The following is a 23,412-nucleotide window of genomic DNA, read 5'->3' on the forward strand; positions in this document are numbered from 1 at the left end:
ACATCTATGCCTGAATCCATAGCTATTTCAAACTTAAAATGTTCAAAATAGGATCTATTATTCCTACTGGCTAATAAACTAGTTCAAAATGTGCTCTTGCTCTTACATTCAATACCTGTTCATTGTTTTATCAGACTATATTCACTCCAGGCCCTCAGCTACATGCATTACCTTTCCACAAAACAATTTTCATGTCACTTAAAATCTGATCCTAACTAACATCTTCCATTTCACATTCTACAACTTCCCAGTTCTCTAAATGTCAGCAACAATGTAATTCCTACCATTCCCATGCCTTGTATGTGCTGTTCTCTCTACATGGAAACACCATCTTTTCTGTAATTTTCAAAAGCAACAACTAATTCATTCCTGTTTCTGTGCTTCTGGAGCACTCAGTCAAATCTCAATTATAAAGCCCATACTGCTTTCCTATATAATAAAAGGGTAATATGCAAATTGTCCCCTAGACCGGGAGTTCTACCAGCGTTCGACCAGGGGGTGGGGCCGGCCCATGAACCACCTGGGGCTCCTCCCCCTAGGCCGTCGGGGTGGGCCAGCCAGACCCCACCCATGCACAAATTCGTGCACCAGGCTTCTAGTTATTTACATATTTATCTTCCACATTAGTCTATGAGCTTCTTGCTAACTCATCCTTGTATTTTGTGTCTGGTTTATGGTATATGCTCAAAAAAAGCAAAGAAAAATATAAATGACAAAGGAAAAGCTAAGGAAAATGGGCAGGGATTATTACTAAAGGCACAAATAGAGAAGGAAAGGAAATGTTAAGTACCATCAAGGGCTGGAACTTGATTTATCATTTTTTCACTATTACATATGCAGGACCCAGAAAGACACTTGAGATGAATAAAGGTATTTTTTAAAGCCTAATAAGGAAGGAAGGAGGAAAGGAAGAAAGGAAGGAAGGGTAATATGTATGTTTATAGTTAAAAAATAAATTGTATAAATAACAAGTGTTAATGAGCATGTGGAGAAACTGGAACCCTATGGATCACTGATGAGGAGGCAAAATGGTAGAGCTGTTATAGAAAACAGTTTGGTGGTACCTCAAAAAGTTAATGTAAAATTTTTTTCTGACCCAGCAATTCCACTCTTAGCTATATAACCAAAGGAATGAAAAGCAGAGACTGAAGTACTCATACACCAATGTTCAGTGCAGCATTATTCACAACCAAAAGATGGAAACAATGCTAGTGCTCATCAACAGATGAATAAACAAAATGTGGTATATACATATACTGGAATATTTTTCAGTCATAAAAAAAGAATGAAATTCTGACACATGCTAAAACATGATAAACCTTGAAAACATTATGCTAAGTGAAATAAGCGAGACACACTAGAACAAATATTGTATGTTCCACTTGTATGAAGTACCTGGAAGAAGCAAAATCATAGAGACTACATACTACCATAGGCTGCAGGGAAAGAGGAAACAGGAAGCTGTTTAATGGGTACTGAGTTTGTTTGGAATAATGAAAAAATTGTGGAAACACTGGTGATAACTATACATTATGAAGGTACTTAATGCTACTGAATTATAGCATTAAAAATTGTTTAAATGGCTAATTTAATGTTATATATATTTTACCATAAAATATTATCATTCCAATTTTATAACATTTAAAAACTGAAACAGCAGAAACATTCTTTCTATTAATCCAACATTAAATGTATTTATAAATAGGAAAAACAGAAAGTGTGCAGATTACTAGTATAAAACAGTAAATAAACACAAACCTCCCATTGAGTGATCACATTTTTCAGCTTTTGGATTTCAGCATCTTTCCTTTCAAGTTCCAACTTTAGTCTTTCAATTCTTCCATCTTTCAAAACTACTTCCTAAAGAGAGAAAAACTCTATTTTAGAACTAAGATAGCCTGCTGATTCTGGTTTACAATATTCCTTTGTGAAAAGTTTAAGATAAAAAAAGTCCCAATTTTCTCTATTTTAATTCATTTTCCACAGCAACCTTCAATTGTTGACTGTATTTCCACTTCTATTCAATGATACAATTCTAATTATATACAATGCAAGCAAATAAGATATTTATGATTAATCTCAAGCTACAAACATACCCTAGAATAATATCAAGGCTTTGAAATGATGTATTTATGAATAAACATACTAAAAGTGCTCTGTGACGAATTATTAGTCTATCTTTAAGACCCAAAAGAATTGAAAACTTAGGAGAAAAAAACACAAAACAAATAACAAAACAAGAAAATAAATAGCTTTGCTCTGTATTAGCAATTAGTAGATAGAAGATATAACTAGAAAAACCATTTTCTCCCAATAGCAATAGAAAATATCCCCAAAAATAAAATTCAGAAATTTTCAGGATCCATTAAGAAAATTACAATATACTGAAAAGGACATAGAACAAAGTATGTCAGTAGATAGGAAGACTAAATATTACTAAATATATTACTTTGTAAATTCAATACAATTTCTCTTGAAATTCCAATGAGATTTGGACAGTAAAAACTTCATCTGGGAGAATACAGGGTGGAAACAAAGTTAATGCAATGAAGAGGAATATGCCCAACAAATAATTGCATATAGTACAGCAAAAATAACTAAAGTAGCATAGTCATGGCACCTAGGTTGACAGCACTGTAACAGAAAATAAAGTCCAGAAAGAGATTTAAGACATAAGAATTTCTTGGAATATAAATATAGTATTTTTAAAAAGTGAAAAAAGGCTGAAGCACAGAATAGATTACAAGACAAATGGCTAACTGGGAAAACAAGTTAAGTCCCTTCATCTTGTACCATATAACGAAATAAACAAACTCAAATGCAAAAAAAAAAAAATCCAAAGTTATATTTTTGATAATAATATAAATTGTTTCTATTTATCTAATGAGTATGTGGAAACATTAACTTATTCTAAAAATACTCACTGAGCACCTAACTGCTGCTGGGTGCTGGGTATACAACAGTGAACAGAACTGAAAAGATTATTGCCCTCATGGGGCTTGTCTGTTGCAGGAGGCAGATGTAAAAAAAAAAAAAAAAAATGCTAGAAGCCCTGGCCAGGTGGCTCAGTTGGTTGGAGTGTTGTCCTGTACACCAAAAGACTACAGGTTCAATTCCTGGTCAGGACACACCTTGTTGAGGGTTTTGATCCCTGGTCAGGGCGCATATGGGAGGCAACCCACTGATGTTTCTCTCTCACATCAATGTGTGTCTCTCTTTCTCCTCTCCTCTCCTCCCCTCCCTTCTCTTCCCCTCCTCTGCTCTCTCCTCCCCCACTTTCCTCTCCCTCTAATATCAATAAATATATCCTTAGGTGAGGATGGATAAATAAAATAAAATGAAAAGTGGAAGTAAGAGATATCCAGGTAGAAAGAACAGTATGTTTAAAAGCCCTAGATAGGAAAGAGCCAAGAATCTGAAGAAAAAAGAGGCCAGTGGTTTGGAGCTTAGTGAGGGAGAAGATAGTACAAGATGATTTTGGAAAAACAGGTAGAGGCTTGATCTTGGAGGGCCTTGTAGGCAATAAGAATGGCCTGCACATTCGGAGTAAAATAGCAGTGTAGGATTTTGAGCAGGATTATTAAGATTTATGTTATATTATCTTTTTAAAGTATGACTGTGGAAAATGGATTAGAGTCGGGTAGGACAGGTGGAAAGACCTTTAACTGCTACTGCAAGTCCAGGTCAGAGAAGATTATACCTTTGATTAGGGTAGAAGCAGTTTAAATGGAAAGAAGTATATTATGTAAGAAATTATTTAAAAGTGTAATCAAGAGCATTTGATGAGAGGTTGAAATGTGGTAGTGGAGAAAGATGGACACTTTGAGTTTCTAGTTTAAGGAATAAGGTGGGTGGATCAAAATTAGAAATATACATATTATTAGGCCCAGAAATGACGGGAAGTGTATCTATCAGTGTTCACTGTGATTACAACAAAAAATTGGACATAAATTTAAATGCCCAACTATAGAATATAGGCTAAATATATAGTAAATTTATAAAACTGTGAAACACTTGAAATCACTAAAAACAATAATATACACTATAAAATACATTAACATGATCCCAAATTGTAATGCTACATGCAAGGAAAAATGCAGGGAGGACATAAAACAAAATTTTAATAACTCTCTTAGGACATTATATTATGAAATACTAGTATTTTCACTTCATTTAAAAATTATTTTATCAAAATTGTTTTATATTGAGTATATAATCATTTAACAATATAAAATACTATTTTGATTTTGAAAAATTAAACCACATAAGTATTAAAGTGGTATCTAGATGAATATGAATATATATCATTTTTTTAATAGGAAAGCCCTTCTGAACATACCAAAGGGAGAAAACTAAAAGAAAAAGATTAATAGATTTAACTTGCTGAAAAAAATTTCTAAAAATACTATAACAAAATCAAAAGATAAATGAATATCTGGAAATAATAAGTCACAATCCATATGACAGGTGTATGAGCAAAAAACATGAACAAATGTATAATCTCAATAATAAGCAAGAAATATTATATCAAACTGGTACATTAAAATATTTTTTCTCTGTGTGGGTAACTGAAAACAATTTAGTTATTAAAAATTCAACTATTTCATGTTCAAGGATTATTACTTAATGACCTGAAATGCTCACCATCTGCATTTAACTAAAATGTGGCCCATATAACAGTTTCTACATTACTGGGATGAAAAAGTGTATATCCATAGAAAATAAAGGCCAAAACAAAATATACACAGAAACAAATTTCGTAAAATATGAATAGATATACTCTGACATTTTTTGTTTTTGCAAATGCTGGTAGCAGTCTACTAAAACTGATTTCAAAACCTGTTAAATGAGTTGAGACTCAATCTGAAAAGCACACCTGAGGACTTAAAATGTCAGGTCAAGGACACTGTAAGTCCTCACTTAAGGTCATGGATAGGTTCTGCAAGTTTCAAAATGACGTATAACAAAACCAATTAAGTTCCTATGGCATCATATCACTGTTAAAATGAATGAAACCATGTTATTCAAGGACTTGCTATACTTGATTCAACAAACAGTGAAGTTTAAGGACATGGAAAAGAAGATAGATTTGAAAAATATTTCAAAGATTAAAACTCCCAAGCCTGGAAGAACAGAAAAGTGAAAAAGGAAGTTTAGCGTCTGGGTAACTAGATCAAATGATAAAAACAAAAATGATAGAAGTCAAGCCAAACACTTGGTTTGGAGACAGGATGATGAGCCTGAGTTTGCACACAGTGAGTATAAGATATCCATAGAATAAGAATGAAATATGCCATAAGGGCAGTTACTAAAACAGACACCTGAAGGCCATAAAGTGAATGGGATCAGGAATGGATGATCTACCCAATTCCAGTGAAGTTGTGAAGAAAACTTCCTGCTGATAGAAGACAATGTTGATACGCATCAAGAGCAACACAGATGTTTATATCCTTTGACTAATTTACTATTTTTAAAAATTTATTCCAAGGAAATAACTCACCAAAGAATTAAATACATAAAGATGTTAAATAAATATCAGGTGACCAATTCTAAACAACCTAAATGTTCAATAATAGGATATTGACCAAGCTGTAATTACAGCACGCTGATTTGACAGAATATAAAGCATGGTTTACAAAAGGGCTATGAAACTATATTACTTAGTGTTACAATTACTTTTAAATACCTATACATGTGGCATTTTCATACAAAAAGAATATTCAAAAACAAAGCCAAATGTTGTGTTAAGAATGGCCAAATTAGGGTTGTACAGAAAAAAAAAGAATTTTAACCTGGGCAAAAAGAAGAGCTTTCTTTCTCTGAGAAAAGAGTACAATGGGGAGAGGAAGGAAGTAAAAAAAAAAAAGTATTTTTTTAAATAGCCTCAATCTTTTTCTCCTATTATACCCAATGACATAATATGAGAAATTCTTAATTTGTTTAATTATGAAAATTTCACACATGCAAAAGAAATATATATATGTGTGTGTGTGTGTGTATATATATATATATATATTTATATGAATCATACAGATTAAGATAAAAGAAAAAATGAAATATGTGGATTAGGAATTTGAACAATGAAAACAGTATGGTGGGTCCTCAAAAAATTAAGGAGAGCCCTGACCGGTTTGGCTCAGTGGATTGAGCGTCTGCCTGCGGACTGGGGGGTCCCAGGTTCGATTCCGGTCAAGGGCATGTACCTTGGTTGCGGGCACATCCCCAGTGGGGGGTGTGCAGGAGGCAAGTGATCAATGTTTCTCTCTCATCGATGTTTCTGGCTCTCTATCCCTCACCCTTCCTCTCTGTAAAAAAAAATCAATAAAATATATTTTTAAAAAAATTAAGAAGAGAGTTACCATATGACCCAGCAACCTCTCTTCAGGGTACCTACCCAAAAAAATTGAAAACCTTTTCTTGCAAAGATAAATGCACCTCTAGCCCAGACCGTGTGGCTCAGTGGTTGAGCTTTGGCCCATGAACCAGAAGGTCACGGTTTAAAAAGGCAGCTGTGATATATGCACCCGGTGTTCACTGCAGCATTATTCACTGTGGCCAAGGCATGGAAACAACCCAAGTGTCCTTCAATAGATGACTGGATAAAGATGTGGTACATACATACAATCGAACACTACTCAAGCCATCAGAAAAGATGAAATACTGCCATTTGCAACAATGTGGATGGATCTTGAGAATGTCATGCTAAATGAAAGAAGTCAGACAGAAAAAGTCAAGAACCATTTGATTTCACTGTATGTGGGATATAAAACTGAGAACAACAAATGAACATACAAGATGAACAAACAAAAACTCATAGGCACAAACAACAGTATAGTGGTTACCAGAGAGAGGGGGCGGGGGGGTTGAGGAGGTAGTAGAGAATAAAGGAGGTCAAATATATGGTGACAGAAGTAGATTTGACTTTGTGTGGTGGGCACACAATGCAATATCCAGATCATGTATCATAGAAATGTACACTTAAAACCCATATAATGTCACCCCAATAAATTTAATGGGGGAAAAAATAACTTGAACATTACCATACTTTGGCATCCCCGATGTGCCTCTCCCCAGTCATATCCTTATCCCTCCCCTCCTGTTACAAATTTTGTCATTCTCTTCCTGTTAGTCTTTCACTACACATATACATATCCCTAAAATGTTCTATTTTTTAAAATTTATATAAATGGCATCAAACAATTCTTATTGGGTGACCTTTTTTTTAATTAAACATTATTTTTTTATATTCATCCATGTTACTAAGTATAGCTGTCATTAATTTCTCTTATTGATTCTGTTATTACAAACAGCTGAGTTTTCAACATTATTTTTGAACATGTGGAATTATGTTAGTGTTATTAACCAATCTTACTACTTCATTGGAGTAAACAGTTCTTAAGGGTCTGACTTTTTGTGTCCTATAAAACAATATAGATGTTTAATTCATGGAATGATTAAATTTATCAGTCTTAGGAAACAAAGAGATAGCATCTATTGAAGAGAATGACAAGATGGAAAACGGGCTTTTAGAATTTGGAATAGCCTCTGTAGGTGTTTGTCAAAGTTAGAAAGAAATGAATCAAAAGACTGTTAAGCAGAAATGAGGATACGGTAAAAGTTAGACAGCAATGATTTTGAGAACAGAACATTAGCACTGTTTTTCAGCAATACCTGGCAGCCCACAAATTAATGCTGGTGGTGAAGACACAATCCAGTATACAGATGATGTGTTGGGGTGGTGAACACACAATTGTGTGCAGAATTTTTCAGTTTCCTGAATATTCAGTCTAACTAAGGCCTTTCATAATTCAAGGACTTTGTTCTTGCAGGGAGTAAAAGAAAACCAAGAAATGAAGGGGAAAGCGTTCACATATAAGATAAAGAACAGGTTCATAGTTTAAGAGAAAGTAAGACAGAAGACTAGTCATTAGAAACAGATTAATAGGTCTCTATATGATGAGATATTTTTTCAAAAAATCCTCACTGAGGATATGTTTTTATTGATTTCAGAGGGAAAGGAGGAGGGGAGGAGGGAGGGAAAGGAGGAGGGGAGGAGGGAGAGGAAGGGAGGGAGAGAGGGAGGGAGGGATAGGGGGACAGAGGGAGAGGGAGAGGGAAAGGGAGAGGGAGAGGGAAAGGGAGAGGGGGGGAGAGAGAGGAGAGAGAGGGAGAGAGAGGGAGAGAGAGGGAGAGAGAGGGGGAGAGAGGGAGGGAGGGAGGGAGGGAGGGAGGGAGGGAGGGAGGGAGGGAGGGAGGGAGGGAGGGAGAGAAAGAAAGAGATCAAACCCTAAACCTAGATATGTGTTCTGACCAGGAATCGAACCCGCAACCTTCTGGTTTACAGGACAATACTCCAAACAACTGAGCCACCTGGACAGGCGAGATACTTTTTTAAAACAATATTTTAAAAAATGTGAATGACAAGAAAAATAGAGACAAACTCATAGAGAGCAGTCTGATAGCCGGAGGGGAGAGGGGGTAGGAAACTAGTGGGAGGTGGAGGGATTGAGCAAAAATGAAAAAATTCAACAGTGTGTTGATTGCCAGGAGAGGGAGGGGCTGGGGAAGGTGTAAAGGTATCGGGTGGATAAATGGTGATGGACAGAGACTTCACTTGGGGTGGTGAACACATAACACAGTGTACAGATGATGTGTTGTGGAATTGTGCCCCTGAAACCTGTGTCATTTTATTAACTAGTGGAACCCCAATAAATTCAATACAAAGGAAAAAATAAAAATGCGAATATCATTCTTTGCTTGTGGGCCTTATAAAAACAGACTACTAACCAGGTTTGACTTGTGAGCCATAGTCTGCAACCCTGGTCTACAGGATAAAATTCTAACTTATTTTTACATAAACAGAACTCTGTACTTCTTAGATGCAGAATTTTTCAGTTTCATGAATATTTAGTCTAAGGCCTTTCATAACACTGGGCCTTTGTTAGTTATTTATTCATCATTCAAAGTCCATCCCAAATGTCACTTTTTTTAATAATATATTTTGACTTTTTGAGATAGAGAGGAAGGGAGAGAGATAGAAACATTGATGAGAAAGAAACATTATTGATTAGCTGCCTCCTGCACACCCTCCACAGGGGACCAAGCCCACAATCTGGGCACATGCCCGGACCGGGAATCAAACCAGTGGCCTCTTGGTTCTTGGCTTAATGTTCAACCACTGAGCTACACCGGTGGGGCCCAAGTGTCACTTCTTTATGTACCTTTCAAAGTTTACCAAAGTGATCTATTACCTTTTCTATTCAAAACCTCTTTATTGTTCATATCTCTATTAAAGTCTTCATCATGCTGCAAGATATTATTTTTACAGGTCTACCTCCTCCAATCCCCACTGAGTGTCTAAGGAAAAGAAGGACTTATCCATCTTGGTATTCCTACTCCCCTCCATTGGAGCCTAATATTACCTAGCATATAGCACATGCTCAATAAGTATTCATCAATTAGTGAAGTACTTCACACTTTTTAATATAAACATCTACAACTAAGACAAATCCTATAGCTATACCTTATTAAAATCATAATTGGATTCCACTGCTTATTTTTTTAAAAAAAGAAAAATGTATTTTAGTTTTATTGTGATTTTAAGAGAATTTTCTATTTTACATGCCTGGTTGTGTTCATGAGCTGCACAATTATCTGTTCCATTATATTCTGTAAGCTGTTCTCTTCTTTTTTCTCTAATAAGAATTTTATGAACATCATCTTCCAGTCTATTGAAGAATCCTCCATCATGTGTTAAAGTCTGAGAAGAACTCAATTCCTGTCAAAAATGAATTGTGATTTACTATCATTCAACACAAAAGTGTATGCATTTAATAAGCCTAGTCAGCCCCTAGAAGGAGAAGGAAAGAAAAAGGGTAACTAAGAGACAATCAACTATCTAATTCTCCTCTATCTTCAGAAGATAAAACAGTAGAGACACATTTTGAAATGTTTTCTTACTTCTTCATAATTTTGTGTTGGATATCGCTTGATTAAAAAATGTTTTATCCATATACCATACAATTCACCCTTTTAATGTACATAATTCAATGGTTTTAAATATGCTCACAGAGTTGTGCAACCATAGCCACAATTTTGTAAGTTTCACCACCCAAAAAGAAACCCTGAATCTATTAGTGGTCATTCCCCATTTCCTTCTAATACCTCCCGTCTCAGTTGTCTCCTGGACAAGACTACTTTCTGTATGCATAGATTTGCCTATTCTAGACATCTAGATATAAATGAAATCATATACCGGTATATGTGGTCTTTTGTGATTGGCTTCTTTCACTTAGCAAAATGTTTTCAAGGTTCATCTATTATTATAGCATGTATCACTACTTCATTCCTATTGTCAAACAATATCTCAATGATGGGTACACTACATTTTATTTCTCCATTCATTGGTTGATGGACATTTGGGTTGTTTTCATTTTTTGCTATTATGAATTATGCTGTTATAAATATTCATGCACAAGTTTTTGTATGGACAGGTTTTCAATTATCTTAGGTTATATGCCTTGAAATAAAATTGCTGAGACATATGGTAACTCTATGTTTAATCTTTTGAGGATTTGCCAGATAATTTTTCAAAGCATTCTCACCAACACTTATTATCTTTTTTTTAATCCTCAGCCAGGGATGTTTTTATGTTTTTTTATTGATATTTTAAAAATATTTTTTATTTATTTCAGAGAGGAAGGGAGAGGGAGAGAGAAATAGAAACATCAATGATGAGAAAGAATCATTGATGGGCTGCCTCCTGCACGCCCCCTACTGGGGATTGAGCCTGCAACCCGAGCATGTGCCCTTGACCGGAATGGAACCCAGGCCGGAACTCTTTTTTATTGATTTTTAGAGAGAAAGGAAAGGGGGGGGGAAAGAGAGAGAGAAACATTGATGTGAACAAGAAGCATCAATTGGTTGCCTCCTGTACACACCCACACCAGGATCAAACCCTCACCCTAGGTCTGTGCCCTGACCAGGAATCAAACCCCCAACCTTTTGGTGTACAGGACAATGCTCCAACCAACTGAGCCACGCAGTCAAGGCTGTCTTTATTTATTGATTGATTTGAGAGAGAGAGAGAGAAATATTGATTTGTTGTTCCACTTATTTAAGCATTCACTGGTTGATTCTGGTATGTGCCTTGAACCAGGGACCAAACCTGCAACCTTGGCCTATTAGGATAATGCTCTAACCAACTAAGCTACTTGGCCACTGGAGTAGGTGTGGAGAGCTATTTCATTATGGTTTCGAGTTGCATTTCTCTGATGCATTGTTTCATGTGCTTATTGGACATTTACATCTTTTTGGAATATGTCTACTCAAATGCTTTGTCCACTTTTTAATTGGGTTGCTTTTATTTTTGTGTTCTCAGAGTTCTTTATATATTCTAGATACAAATCTCTTATCAAATGTATTAGCAAATATGTTCTCCCATTCTGTGGCTTCCCTTTTCACATTCTTGAAGGTGTCCTTTGTATCACAAAAGGTTTTAATTTTTACAAAGTCCAATTTATCCATGAAACCACTGTATAACTCAAGGTCACAAAGCTTTACTCCTATATTTTCTTCTAAGAGCTTTAGTTTTAGCTCTTACATTTAGGTCTGTAATCCATTTTCAGTTATTTTTTGTGCATGGTGTGAAGAAGGGGGTCAAAATTCATTCTTTTTCCCCTTTTATTAAATTTATTGGGTGACACTGGTTAACAAAATTATACAGGCTTCAGGTGTACAATTCTACAACACATCAACTGTACACTGTATTGTTTGTTCACCACCTCAATAAATTCATTCTCTTTCATATGGATATTCTTTCTCGACTGAATTCTTTTGGCACCCTTATTCAAAATTAATTGAAAATAAGTGTAAGGGTTTCTTTTCTGGAGTCTTAATTCTGTCAAACTTTATAGCTACCATTACATCACACCACAATAGCTTGATTACTATAGTTTTGTATCGCTTAATCTTTTACAATGCATTTAAAAATAATTTTACATAAATTATATATATTAATCATAGAGATAAAATTTTATCACAATCTATTCAATTACATAAAATTATAAAACTTACATATTCTTCAAGAAAAGTAGCATTGCCTCTCCAACTTACTGTTTTGAAGTCAGGGACTAAAGAAAATGTCACTCTCATTGGTTCCACCTATGTCCTACATTCTTGAGCTACAAAAGTACTAATTTTATCCATCTTAATTGAATTTATGAGCAAATGACCCAACAGTTCAATGACTGTTCATCCTTTTCCCTTCACATTGTTAAAAAGTGTTTTAGAGAAAAAAATTATGTATCAGTGTTTAATACACAAAATGACATTTAAAATTTTGTACATCACTTTCTATTTTGCAAAGAACTTATACAAATATTACTTTATTTGAATCTCATCAACGCTATAAGAGGTTGATAGAACAAGAATTATTTTCCCACAAAATAATCATGGCCTCAGGAAAGTTAAATAAACTTGCCCATGAGTCTAAGTCTACTAAGGCTACTGCTTGAAAAAATAATTCAGGTACATTCCAATAAGATTTCATTTTAAAACAACATGCTTAAAACACTGCTGAGCTTCTGTGGAAGGAATAGCATGATAATGGCAACTAATTAGCCGCTGGATTTCACTTCCTTAAAGACTGCAGGTCCACAAAGTAGAAACAAAGGCATGGTTATATTGACAGACTAACAGCTGTCAGAGGGGAAGGGCTTTGGGGGCTGAATGAAAGAACATGAAGGGATTAAGCAAACACACACACACACACACACACACACACACACACACACCACAGGTTTTAAAATTTAATATCTAGCCAATTCAATTTCAATTTAACTCAAATTATGAACACTTATTATATGCCAGGCATATAATGTAAAAGACAGTATAATGGTGGTTCTGTTAGTATAGCCCTATATATCTCTGGAACATAATTGAGAGTCTAGACATAAGCCTTCACATTTATGGTAACTATCAACAATAAAAAATATTTTTTTTAAAAAAGAAAAATTACCTGGAAACCAATGAAAATGAATGCATAACAACCCCAAATCCATGGGACACAGGAAAAGCAGTCCTGGGAGGGAAGTTCACAGCATTGCAGAAGCAAGAAAAATCTCAAATAAACCATTCTAACCCAACACTAAAAAAACAACAACAAACAAAGCCCAAATAAAAGGAAGGAAATAATAAAGATCAGAGCAGAAATAAATGATACAGAAACTAAAAAATAAAACAATACAAAAGATCAATGAAACCATGAATTGTTTTTTTAAAAAGATAAACAAGTCTGGCCAGTGTGCTTTTCAGTGGTTGAACATCGACCCATGAACCAAATGGTTTGATGCCCGGTCAGGGCACATGCTCGAGTTGTGGGCTCAATTCCCAGTAGGAGGCATCCAGGAGGCAGGTGATCAATGATTCTCTCTCATCACTGATGTTTCTATCCCTCTCTCCCTCTCCCTTCCACTCTCTGAAATCAATAAAAACATACCTTTAAAAAAAGATAAACAAGATCAATGAACCTATAACCAGACTCATCAACAAAGAAAGAGGAAATTCCAAAATGACAGCAGAGTAAGTGGATGCTACACTGATGAGCTCCCAGAACCAAACTGGAATTACAACTAAAATACTGAAAAACCATCCTGAATAATCAACTGAAGACTAGATAGCCAAGGACGGAAAGTAAAGACCGCACAGAGAATGGTAGGAAGTGCAGAGGCACGAAAGGGCTGGTTGGGCTCCCACAGAGAGCAGCTAAAGTGGGGGGTTCCCATTGAGAACTCTGGAGTCTAAACCCCAACCTGGGCTCCCCAGCTCAGAGCACCAGAACTGAGAAAGGTGCCAACGTAATTCTAGCTGTGAACAGCAGCAGGGTTGCTGTCTGCCAGGGAGAGACAGCTGGAAAGTCAGGCATCCTCTAAAAGGGCCAACACACAAAATTTCATGTGCAGCCCCTTGGGCTCTGACAGAGGGGTGACAGAGTGGACTAGTGCTGTGTGAGCAGAAGCCAGGATTGGGGCCTCTGGGGATTAGACCTCTGAAGGCAGTCACCTGGATTTCCTGTGCTGAGACATTGTCTCACGCTACAGAGGGCATCTGTCTCTGGTGAACCTTTGCTATCCAGGTGGTTTTTGCCTGGGAGAAAGGCAGCTGCTGCACCCTATTGAAAAATGCCTTGCCCCTGCTAGGTAAAGCAGACCTTGGTGCGCATCTTGGTCCTTTCCAAAGGCACCCAGCCCCAGCAAAGGGAGACACAAGCTTTGGATTGCTGATAGCTCCAAACAGGGTATGCAGGGTCAGACAGAAACAGCATCTGACACTGTCCTGCAACAGAGATTGGGAAGCATAGCAGATCTACCTAATTACATAGTCACAAATGCAAACAAGCAGCCAAAATGGGGAGACAAAAAAAAAATAACACCCAAACGAAAGAACAAGAGAATTCTAAAAAAAGAGAGAGAGAGATGAAATTCTCCAAAAGAAGAGATAAATTAAATGGAGGTAAGAAATTTATCAGATATAGAGTTCAAAATAATGGTGGCAAATATGCTCAACATCGTAAGATACAGTAACTATGAAGAATGACATAGCACTAATAAAGAGCACAGTGGAAGGAATACACAGCAGATTAGGGGAAGCCAAGGATCAGATCAGTGGATTAGAAAACAGAGTAGAAAAAAAATCACTTAATCAGAGAACAAAATCAATTAAAAAACAGGAGGACAGCTTAAAGGAACTGTGGGACAACATGAAATGCAACAATATTTGCATTATAAGAGTGCCAGAAGGAGAAGAAAGTGAGCAAGGGCTAGAGAATGTGTTTGAAAAAAATAATGGCAGAAAACTTCCCTAACCTAGTGAACAAAAAAGTCACACAAGTTCAGGAGGCACAGACTCCCAAGCAAGAAGAACCCAAACAGACCCATGCTCAGACACATCATAATTAAAATGCCAAAAATTAAAGACAAAGAGAGTATCTTAAAGGCAGCAAGAGAAAAGCAATTTGTTACCTACCAACAAACTCCCATAAGGATGTCATCTGATTTCTCATCAGAAACTCTACAGGCCAGAAGGGAATGGCATGAAGTAGTCAAAGTAATGAAAAGCAAGGACCCCAAACCAAGATTACTATATCCAGCAAGGCTATCATTCAAAATAGATGGTGAAATAAAGAGCTTCCCAGACAAAAAAAGGCTAAAGGAGTTTGTCACCACCAAACCAGCACTTCAGAAATGCTTAAGGAACTGTTATAATGAGAAGAAATAGAAAAAAAACAAATGGGACTACATCAAAATAAAAAGCTTCTGCACAGCAAAATGAACCATCAACAAAATGAAAAGGGAGCCCCTGTATGGGAGAACATATTTGGCAATGATATATCTAATAAAGGTTTAATATCCAATATATATATAAGGAACTCATACAACTTAACAAAAGGAAGATAAACAATACAATTAAAAAATGGGCAAAGAACCTAAATAGACACTTCTCCAAAGGGGACATACAGATGGTCAAGAGACATGAAAAAATACTCAGTTACTGATCATCAGAGAGATACAAATTAAAACGACAAGGAGGTATCACCTCACACCTGTCAGAATGACTACCATCAACAAACAACAACTGCTGGTGAAGATGTGGAGAAAAGTGAAACCTTGTACACTCTTTGTGGGAATGCAGATTAGTGCAGCCACTGTGGAAAGCAGTATGGAGTTCTCTCAAAAATTAAAAATGGAATTGCCTTTTGACCCAGCGATCCCACTTCTGGGAATATATCCAAAGAACCCCAAAACACCAATTCAAAAGAATATATGCACCCCTATGTTCATTGCAGCATTATTTATAACTAGAGGCCCGATGCACAAAAATTCATGCAAGAGCAGGCCTTCCTTCCCCCAGCTGCCGGTACCAGCTTCCCTCTGGCACCCAGGACCTGGGCTTCCCTCCTCCAGCTGCCAGTAGGCACCCGGGACCCGGGCTGCTTTCCTCCTCCAGCCGCCCACAGGCACCCGGGATCCAGGCTGGCTTCCCTCCAACCCCGGCTTTGTCAGGAAGGACGTCCAGAATGTTGTCCAGAAGACATACTGTCTAATTAGCATATTACCCTTTTATTATTATAGATGGCCAAGTTCTGGAAACAGCCCAAGTGCCCATCAGTAAATGCGTGGATAAAAATGCTATGGTACATTTATACAATGAAATATTATGTGGCCATAAAAAATAAGGAAATCTTACCTTTTGTGAAGCATGGAAAGACGTGGATGTTATTATGCTAAGTGAAATAAGCCAGTCAGAGAAAGATAAATACCATATGATCTCACTTACATGTGGAATCTAATGAACAAAATAAACTGATGAACAAAATAGGTCCACAGACATAGATGCACGGAACAGACTGACAGATCTCAGAGGGAAGGGAGGCAAGGGGTTGAAAAGAGATTAACCAAAGATATTATATACATATGTGCATAGCCCATGAACACAAACAATAGTGCAGGTGGGGTGGGGTATGGGTGGATGGGAGCAAAGGGGGGATACGAATGGGAGACATCGGTAATGCTATCAACAAAATAAAATTGTTTTAAATGGGCAGAGGACCTGAACAGATACCTCTCCCAAGAAGACATACAACCAACCAACAGATATATGAAAAGATGTTCAACTTCAAAGCTATTAGGGAAATGCAAAGAAAAACTACAATGAGATACCATCTCATACCTATTAGAATGGGTATTATCAACAAGACAAGTAATAACAAGGGTTGGAGAGGTTATGGAAAAAAGGGAACCCACATTCACTGCTGGTGGGAATGTAGACTAACTGGTTCAGCCACTATATAAAATAGTCTTGTGGTTCCTCAAAAAATTAAGAATAGTTACCATCTGACCCAGCAATCCCTCTTCAGGGTATCTACTTGAAAAAAAATTTTTTCGCAAAGATATATGCACCCCTATGTTCATTGCAGCATTATTCATGGTGGCCAAGACATGGAAACAAAAGTGTCCTTCGATAGAGGATTGGATAAAGAAGATGTGGTACATACATACAATGGAATACTACTGAGCCATAAGAAAAGATAAAATATTGCCATTTGTGACAACATGGATGTACCTTCAGAACATTATGCTAAGCAAAATAAGTCAGTCAGAAAAAGCTAAGGACCATATGATTTCAATATGTGGGAAATAAAACTGAAACTCATAAACAGTATGGTGGTTACCAGAAGAAAGGGAGTGGGGGATTGGGGGATCAAGGAGGTCCAATATATTATCATGGAAGATGGTTTGACTTTGGGTAGTGGGCACACAATGCAATATACAGATCACATATCATAGAAATACACATTTGAAACTCATACGATCCTATTAACCAATGTCACCCCAATAAATTTAATTTTTAAAAAGAGGAGAAAAGCAAAAGGAAGAACTACTCAACATAATGGTGCTAGGACTTGCTGAGTTTAAAATAAAACCTTTTCTCAATCTCAAAATCCTACCTAATAATAGACAAATATGCAAATTGACCGCACCTTCGCTACACCCAAGCCACACCCACCAGCCAATCATGACGAGTATGCAAATTACCTCAACAAAGATGGCAGCTAATTTGCATATCAAGACAGCTTAGAAAGAAGCCAAGAGCTGCAGAAGGGAGCAAAGCTGCGGAAAGGCAAGCAAGCGGGGGGGGGGGGAGGAAGAAAGGAGGAGCGGAGGAGGGGCCGGGGGAGAAGGGAGAAAAGCAGGCGGGCTGGCGGAGAAGGCGGGCCGGGGGACAAGGGAGGAGCGGAGGCGGGGCCGGGGGAGAAGGGAAAAGCAGGCGGGCTGGCGGAGAAGGCGGGCCAGGGGACAAGGGAGGAGCAGGAAACCCTATTGCAGGATTTTTCCTGCAACGGGAACGCTAGTTAAAATTATAATGAAAAACAAAATATAGGCTATGTCACATACCTATGCTTCTTTAAATACAACTCAGATTAAGTACATATATTAAATAGATGAAATCCTGGTCAGACTGCCTTTTTTTTTTTTTTCCTTCTTTCAAATCAGTAAAGAAGAAAAAGTAAGCATGGAACAGTTTATAAAAATTATTTTTTCCTCCACTAACAGTTGGGGGTAGTTTCTCAGGAATATGGTGTACCATTTTCTATCTACTTGCTTATTCACATAAAGCTAACGTTCATTTAAATCAGTGGATTAAAAAAAATTGGAATCAATCCAAAAGTACATGTTTTCCACTTTCAAACATAAAATTAATAGTCTATATTTGTGGTCATTTAAATTTAATCTAAAAATTGGTGACAGTTGTTTGTAAATAAATTCAAAAGAATTTCTAACATCTGTTTCACCAACAAATTAATTCTGAGTTTGTTGTGAATAGTTAAGGACTATATTATTAATATAGTAACAGTTATTTAAATTTTATTTTCATATATATGAATTTAATATCCCTGACTTGTCAAGCAAATGCATGAAACAACAAAAAATGATTAAGAACCATGTATGTGTTCTAAAGTGAAACCAAAAAATATACACTGAGTGGCCAGGTTATTATGATCTCTGAACACATAATAATCTGGCCACTCAGTGTATATAGATATATATAGTAGAGGCCCGGTGCATGAATTCGTGCATGGTGGGGTCCGGCCAGCCTGGCCAGGGGGAGGGGACATGGGCAGTTGGCCGGCCTGCCTGCTGGTCAAACTCCTGGTCGAGGGGACAATTTGCATATTAGTCTTTTATTATATAGGATATACACTGAGTGGCCAGATCATTATGCGTTCAGAGATCATAATAATCTGGCCACTCAGTGTATTGGGCCATTAAAAAATCAAATAATGGAATTATCGACAAGATACACATACATCATATAAGAATAATAAAACTTTCAATTATTACCTAAAGAAGTAAAAAGAACTCAACAATTTTTAGTACCACCCTCAATATTAAAATATATTGTATAGTAGTCTCATTTCCTAATTCTAAAGGATTTGTAGAGGCTTTATGGAATTTTTTAAAAAGGTGCCAAGAATACTAGGAAGTTATAGCTATACTACCCACTAAAGATGAATGGTAAGAAAATTATATGATCAGGTTAATCTTATTCTGGGTATAAACTATATAATTAAAGTTTACCTCACAATTTTTTAATCCCAAAATACCTAGAGACATGGTATTTCAGGATGTTTTTAATAAAGATTAAAATTCAGACTGATAAAAAATAAAATATAGACTTTCCCTAAAGTTTTAACTTAACATGTCACAACCTTTTGACTCACAGGCACACACAAATTAGGATGCTAAAGCCAAATGACATTTCATTATATTTCATGCAAATAATCACATGCTTATTCTAACACCATATATTTTATATCCTTATAATTGCCAGAAACATGATTGAGTTTACTCATGAAAACCCTATGGGTTGTTCTGTAAATGACCATGACTCAAAAAAAGACTTACTGCTAAACACTGAAGTATTATTCTTATAATCATGAAATATTTTCTAAAATAAAGATGGTTACAACACTTACCTCTGTCTTTTTATTAATGTGATCTGTAAAATAGAATGGTGACATTTCATTGAAGGAAATTAACATATAAAATATTTTAATATGTAAAAAATATATAAACAAAGTAACAACAGAATTTCAAAATTATAATGAGTTTCAGAAGTCATTTGGGGGTTGCCTAGGATTCATCAGATTTACTCTTCTAAAGATAAGATGTTAAAATTCAGTATATAACTATTAATTTGTTCAGCTTTGGGACTAGGTCTTATATCCCAGTAAATGCCAACCATAACAAGGGGTATCAAATTTTAAACATTTGAATTCCACATCATTTAAATTTTGGTTTCACATAGTATGTTTGGAAGGAGGAGAGAATTTGACAGGGCACAAAATATGTCTAAAATCTAATCACAGGATACTATGACTGCAAAAACTATACAGATCACTGCCTTTGTGGAATAAAATAAGAAGTCAAATAATTTGTGTCCTTTAAAACTATTAGCTAGATTTTGTTTTTAAAAAATGCATCATGGTGATTTGATGTACTATAAAAATTCTAAAAATTAATGTATATTTATAGAACACAAAAAGAAGGCAAAACAAATATATCTAGATTAAACAAATCATTGTCTTAGTAACAACAGCATTTGTGAAAAGGTATTACAGAATGAGGAAAAGGAAGACATAAGGGAATCCACACAGAAGACTAAAACTAAAGTACAAATAGGGAGCATGTGTTCCTATTTAAATTGAAAATGATCAGGATATCTAATATTTAATAAGGCTTCTTGTGGACAGCAAAAATTCTCCATTCTCAAGGACTAATAATTGAATAGAATCGCTTTCTTAGGATTGAGAAGTTAAAAGTTGAACCAGTTCTCTAAAGCATCCACTAATCAGAATAGAGTCCATAAAGGTAGTAAATGTCAAAATCACAAGTTTCAGATCTAACTACCAAATCCTAGTAGATTACAATTTACTAGCCTATTCTACTTAGCATACAATGCCAGAACCTAAGGAAGAATGTGTTAATCACATCTTATAATAGTTGTATAGTTTCCCCTTTAACAGTATTATACTGATATCTTTCTCAATTCATCTAATATATTTATATAACACTAAATAAATCAAACATATGGAAAATAAATTAAGGAGTTTTTTTACATGCTTCTGCTTAATTTTTAAGAAAATATTTCTTATATAAAATCTTTCTTACTAAAATTGGAAATTTTATTTTAGCATACATTTGGTCCTTTTAACTCCAAAACAAAGCAACTTTCCTGATCCTTAACGGAAAGCAATATAATCCTCTAAATTTATTCCTACTTTCACAAATAGGCTTGTTTCTGAAAACAGTACCAGTAAGGTGTTGTTTTTTTGAGATTATTGCTATGGTATTATTAACCCTCACAGAACAAATGCCCAATGTATTAACACTAAATTCATATGAATCAAATATGCTGCTCTGCCATTGAACAAACAGCTGTCCACTTGGTTGGTATAATCACAGTGCTGTTCAAAATAATATTCTGACTGCTATCTGATATAGAAGCTACTAGTCACATGGTTACTGAGCATGTGAAATGTGGCTAATGCAACATTTAAAAATAATTTTTATTTTAGTTCATTTTAACTAATTTATATTTAAGTTGTCACACAGGAATAGTGTGAGATCTAGGGTTTTCATCATTTCCAACATCAAAAGTAAAGTGCTTTGTGGTCCGTCTTCAAAAATTTAGTGGATGGTATAATTTTCTTCTATCTTCTCTTTTTGATAAAAAAAATTTACAAATGATATTATAAAGAATTTTCTGGTAATAACTCTCATTCTAAAAATTTGTATTTTAATTTTATAAGGTATAGTTCCAGATAATTTGAGGAGGTTGACCAATAATGGATAAAACCTAAAGATACTATTCCTGATCTAGTTTAAGCCAAATCACTTTATGTATAAGGACAAAAATATGTCTCATAATGACTTAAAAACTACAAATGTAAATTTTTTTTTCAGTGTGTTTTAGAAAAGGGATAAAATTAGAAATACAAAAAGATAAATTCTAGTTTTATGGGGTTTTAATGATTGATTTAAATTACTTTAACATCCAAATTGTTTATTTCCAAACAGGTTTACATTCTACATTCTAAGTAAAAGATTAACAAAACCATTTTTACTTATTTTAAAAATTAGAAAGGTACTTACAAATCAAGTAAACAAAGACTTAGAACAGTTACTCTACATACAGATTTCACACATATATTACCTTCAGATTGAAAATCTTTTAGTGATACTGTGAGAGGTTTGTCTTTTCCCTGATGATTCTTTCTTTTATCTTTTTTATTCACAACCTTTGACTGAGTTGAAGCATTTTCATTATTTTCATACTCCTGAAAAGAATTATAGACAACCATTAAGCTTAGTTTACCATAGTAAAACTAACTCTCTAACAGGTAATATGTTTATTAACATTTTCTTTTTAAAGATAAAAAGCAAATAAAACATAAAAACTAAGGCTAGCCAACTTGTATAAAAAGATACCTGTTTATTTATTATAGTCAATCTCTTGCATCTTAACCATTAAAATAAAAAACAAGATGCTTACCTTGGTCTATTAACCCCCTCCACCTTGCCACCCTCTTCTCCATTTCTGGACCAAACTTAAAACAATAATCCACCATCAATTTGCTTACACACACACACACACACACACACACACACACACACACAACACACACAACCACAAAACCCCTGAAATCTGGCTTCTGCTGTTCTTTGACACTAAAATGAAGGCCAACTTCCATTTAAATGCCAAATCCAAAGGACATTATTTTTCAAGCATTTCTTGATTTTCTCAATGCATTTCTGACTACTCTTCAGTCTCCTGTCACTAACTTCTCTTTTCCTAACTCTGTTCTTAAAAATGTACCTGCTATTCACTATTATTCTATTCTAACCCATTCTTATGCTTTATACCCACTGTTCTTCAAACTCAAAGTTTAAAGTTCTACCTATACAATGATAATTTCTATATGTGCAGACAACTCATTTGGGATGTTCATTAAGCATCTCCAATTCCCTAGAAAGGACTGATCCTTTACTGAGTATCCTGTTTAATGCCACCATCACATACACAACTATCTAGGCCAGAAACCTCAGTCATCCTTGCTTCCTCTTTCTACACACTTTCTATCCAAATTAGTATATCTTGTTGAGTTTACCTACTAAGCCTCTCTTAAATCTGTTCTCTTTTCTTCATACCTTCTGTTATTTCCCCTATCTTCTTTTGCTTGACACTGCAACACTCTAATTTTATTCCCTCAATCCATCTTCTACACTGCAACAGTATGAGTTTCTAAAATGAGAACCCAAATTCAATCTAAAAGTTAAAAATATTCAATAGTTCTCTGTATATGTCCAAAACCTAATCTCCTTAGCCTGGTACACAAGGTTCTTTATACCTTATTCTTCTGGCGGTATCTCTAGCAACTCCAGGTCCCTAAATTACAGTTTTTAAAATATGCTATATGCTTATATGCTTGCCACTCCTCCCGAGAATGCCAACTTTCCTCTTACCCACCTGTGAACTTCTAATACATTTAGAAAGATCCTCTTTTAAGAATCCTTTCCTAAAATCCATTCCCATCAAAGGCACAGAAAGTTCTTTCAACTTTCTGAATTCCTTCTGCACTGAGAACATACATCTCTCAATACTATATGCCATAAATATATGTATGTCTTCCTTCACTAAACCCAAGGAATGGAACCATGTCTTAATCTTTGTTATGGGTACCTAGCACATTTTGTCTATTCAAAAAAATAATTGGTGAATAAGTGATAGAACAGAATAGAAAACACCATCTCAAACCTTAGTTACAAAAATCCTTAAGCTAAAGTATAG

General features: G+C 35.5%; 1 protein-coding gene across 3 annotated transcripts in view; it reads right to left on the minus strand.

The window, feature by feature from the left end:
• The window catches only part of GKAP1 (G kinase anchoring protein 1), a 57,654-nt gene that overhangs the window by 7,808 nt on the left and 26,434 nt on the right, over window positions 1-23,412 (minus strand). For 2 of the 3 annotated variants that reach the window (XM_054726822.1, XM_054726821.1), the window contains 4 exons: window positions 21,778-21,901; window positions 19,538-19,560; window positions 9,626-9,778; window positions 1,759-1,860 (listed from right to left, as the gene is read on the minus strand). In XM_054726822.1, coding sequence (XP_054582797.1) covers window positions 1,759-1,860; window positions 9,626-9,778; window positions 19,538-19,560; window positions 21,778-21,901 — 402 coding nt within the window. The remainder of the gene's footprint in view (window positions 1-1,758; window positions 1,861-9,625; window positions 9,779-19,537; window positions 19,561-21,777; window positions 21,902-23,412) is intronic. The other variant, XM_054726823.1, reaches the window with a different exon arrangement.

The sequence above is a fragment of the Eptesicus fuscus genome, chromosome 15 (genome assembly GCF_027574615.1).
Source record: "Eptesicus fuscus isolate TK198812 chromosome 15, DD_ASM_mEF_20220401, whole genome shotgun sequence".
Classification (NCBI taxonomy): Eukaryota; Metazoa; Chordata; class Mammalia; order Chiroptera; family Vespertilionidae; genus Eptesicus; species Eptesicus fuscus.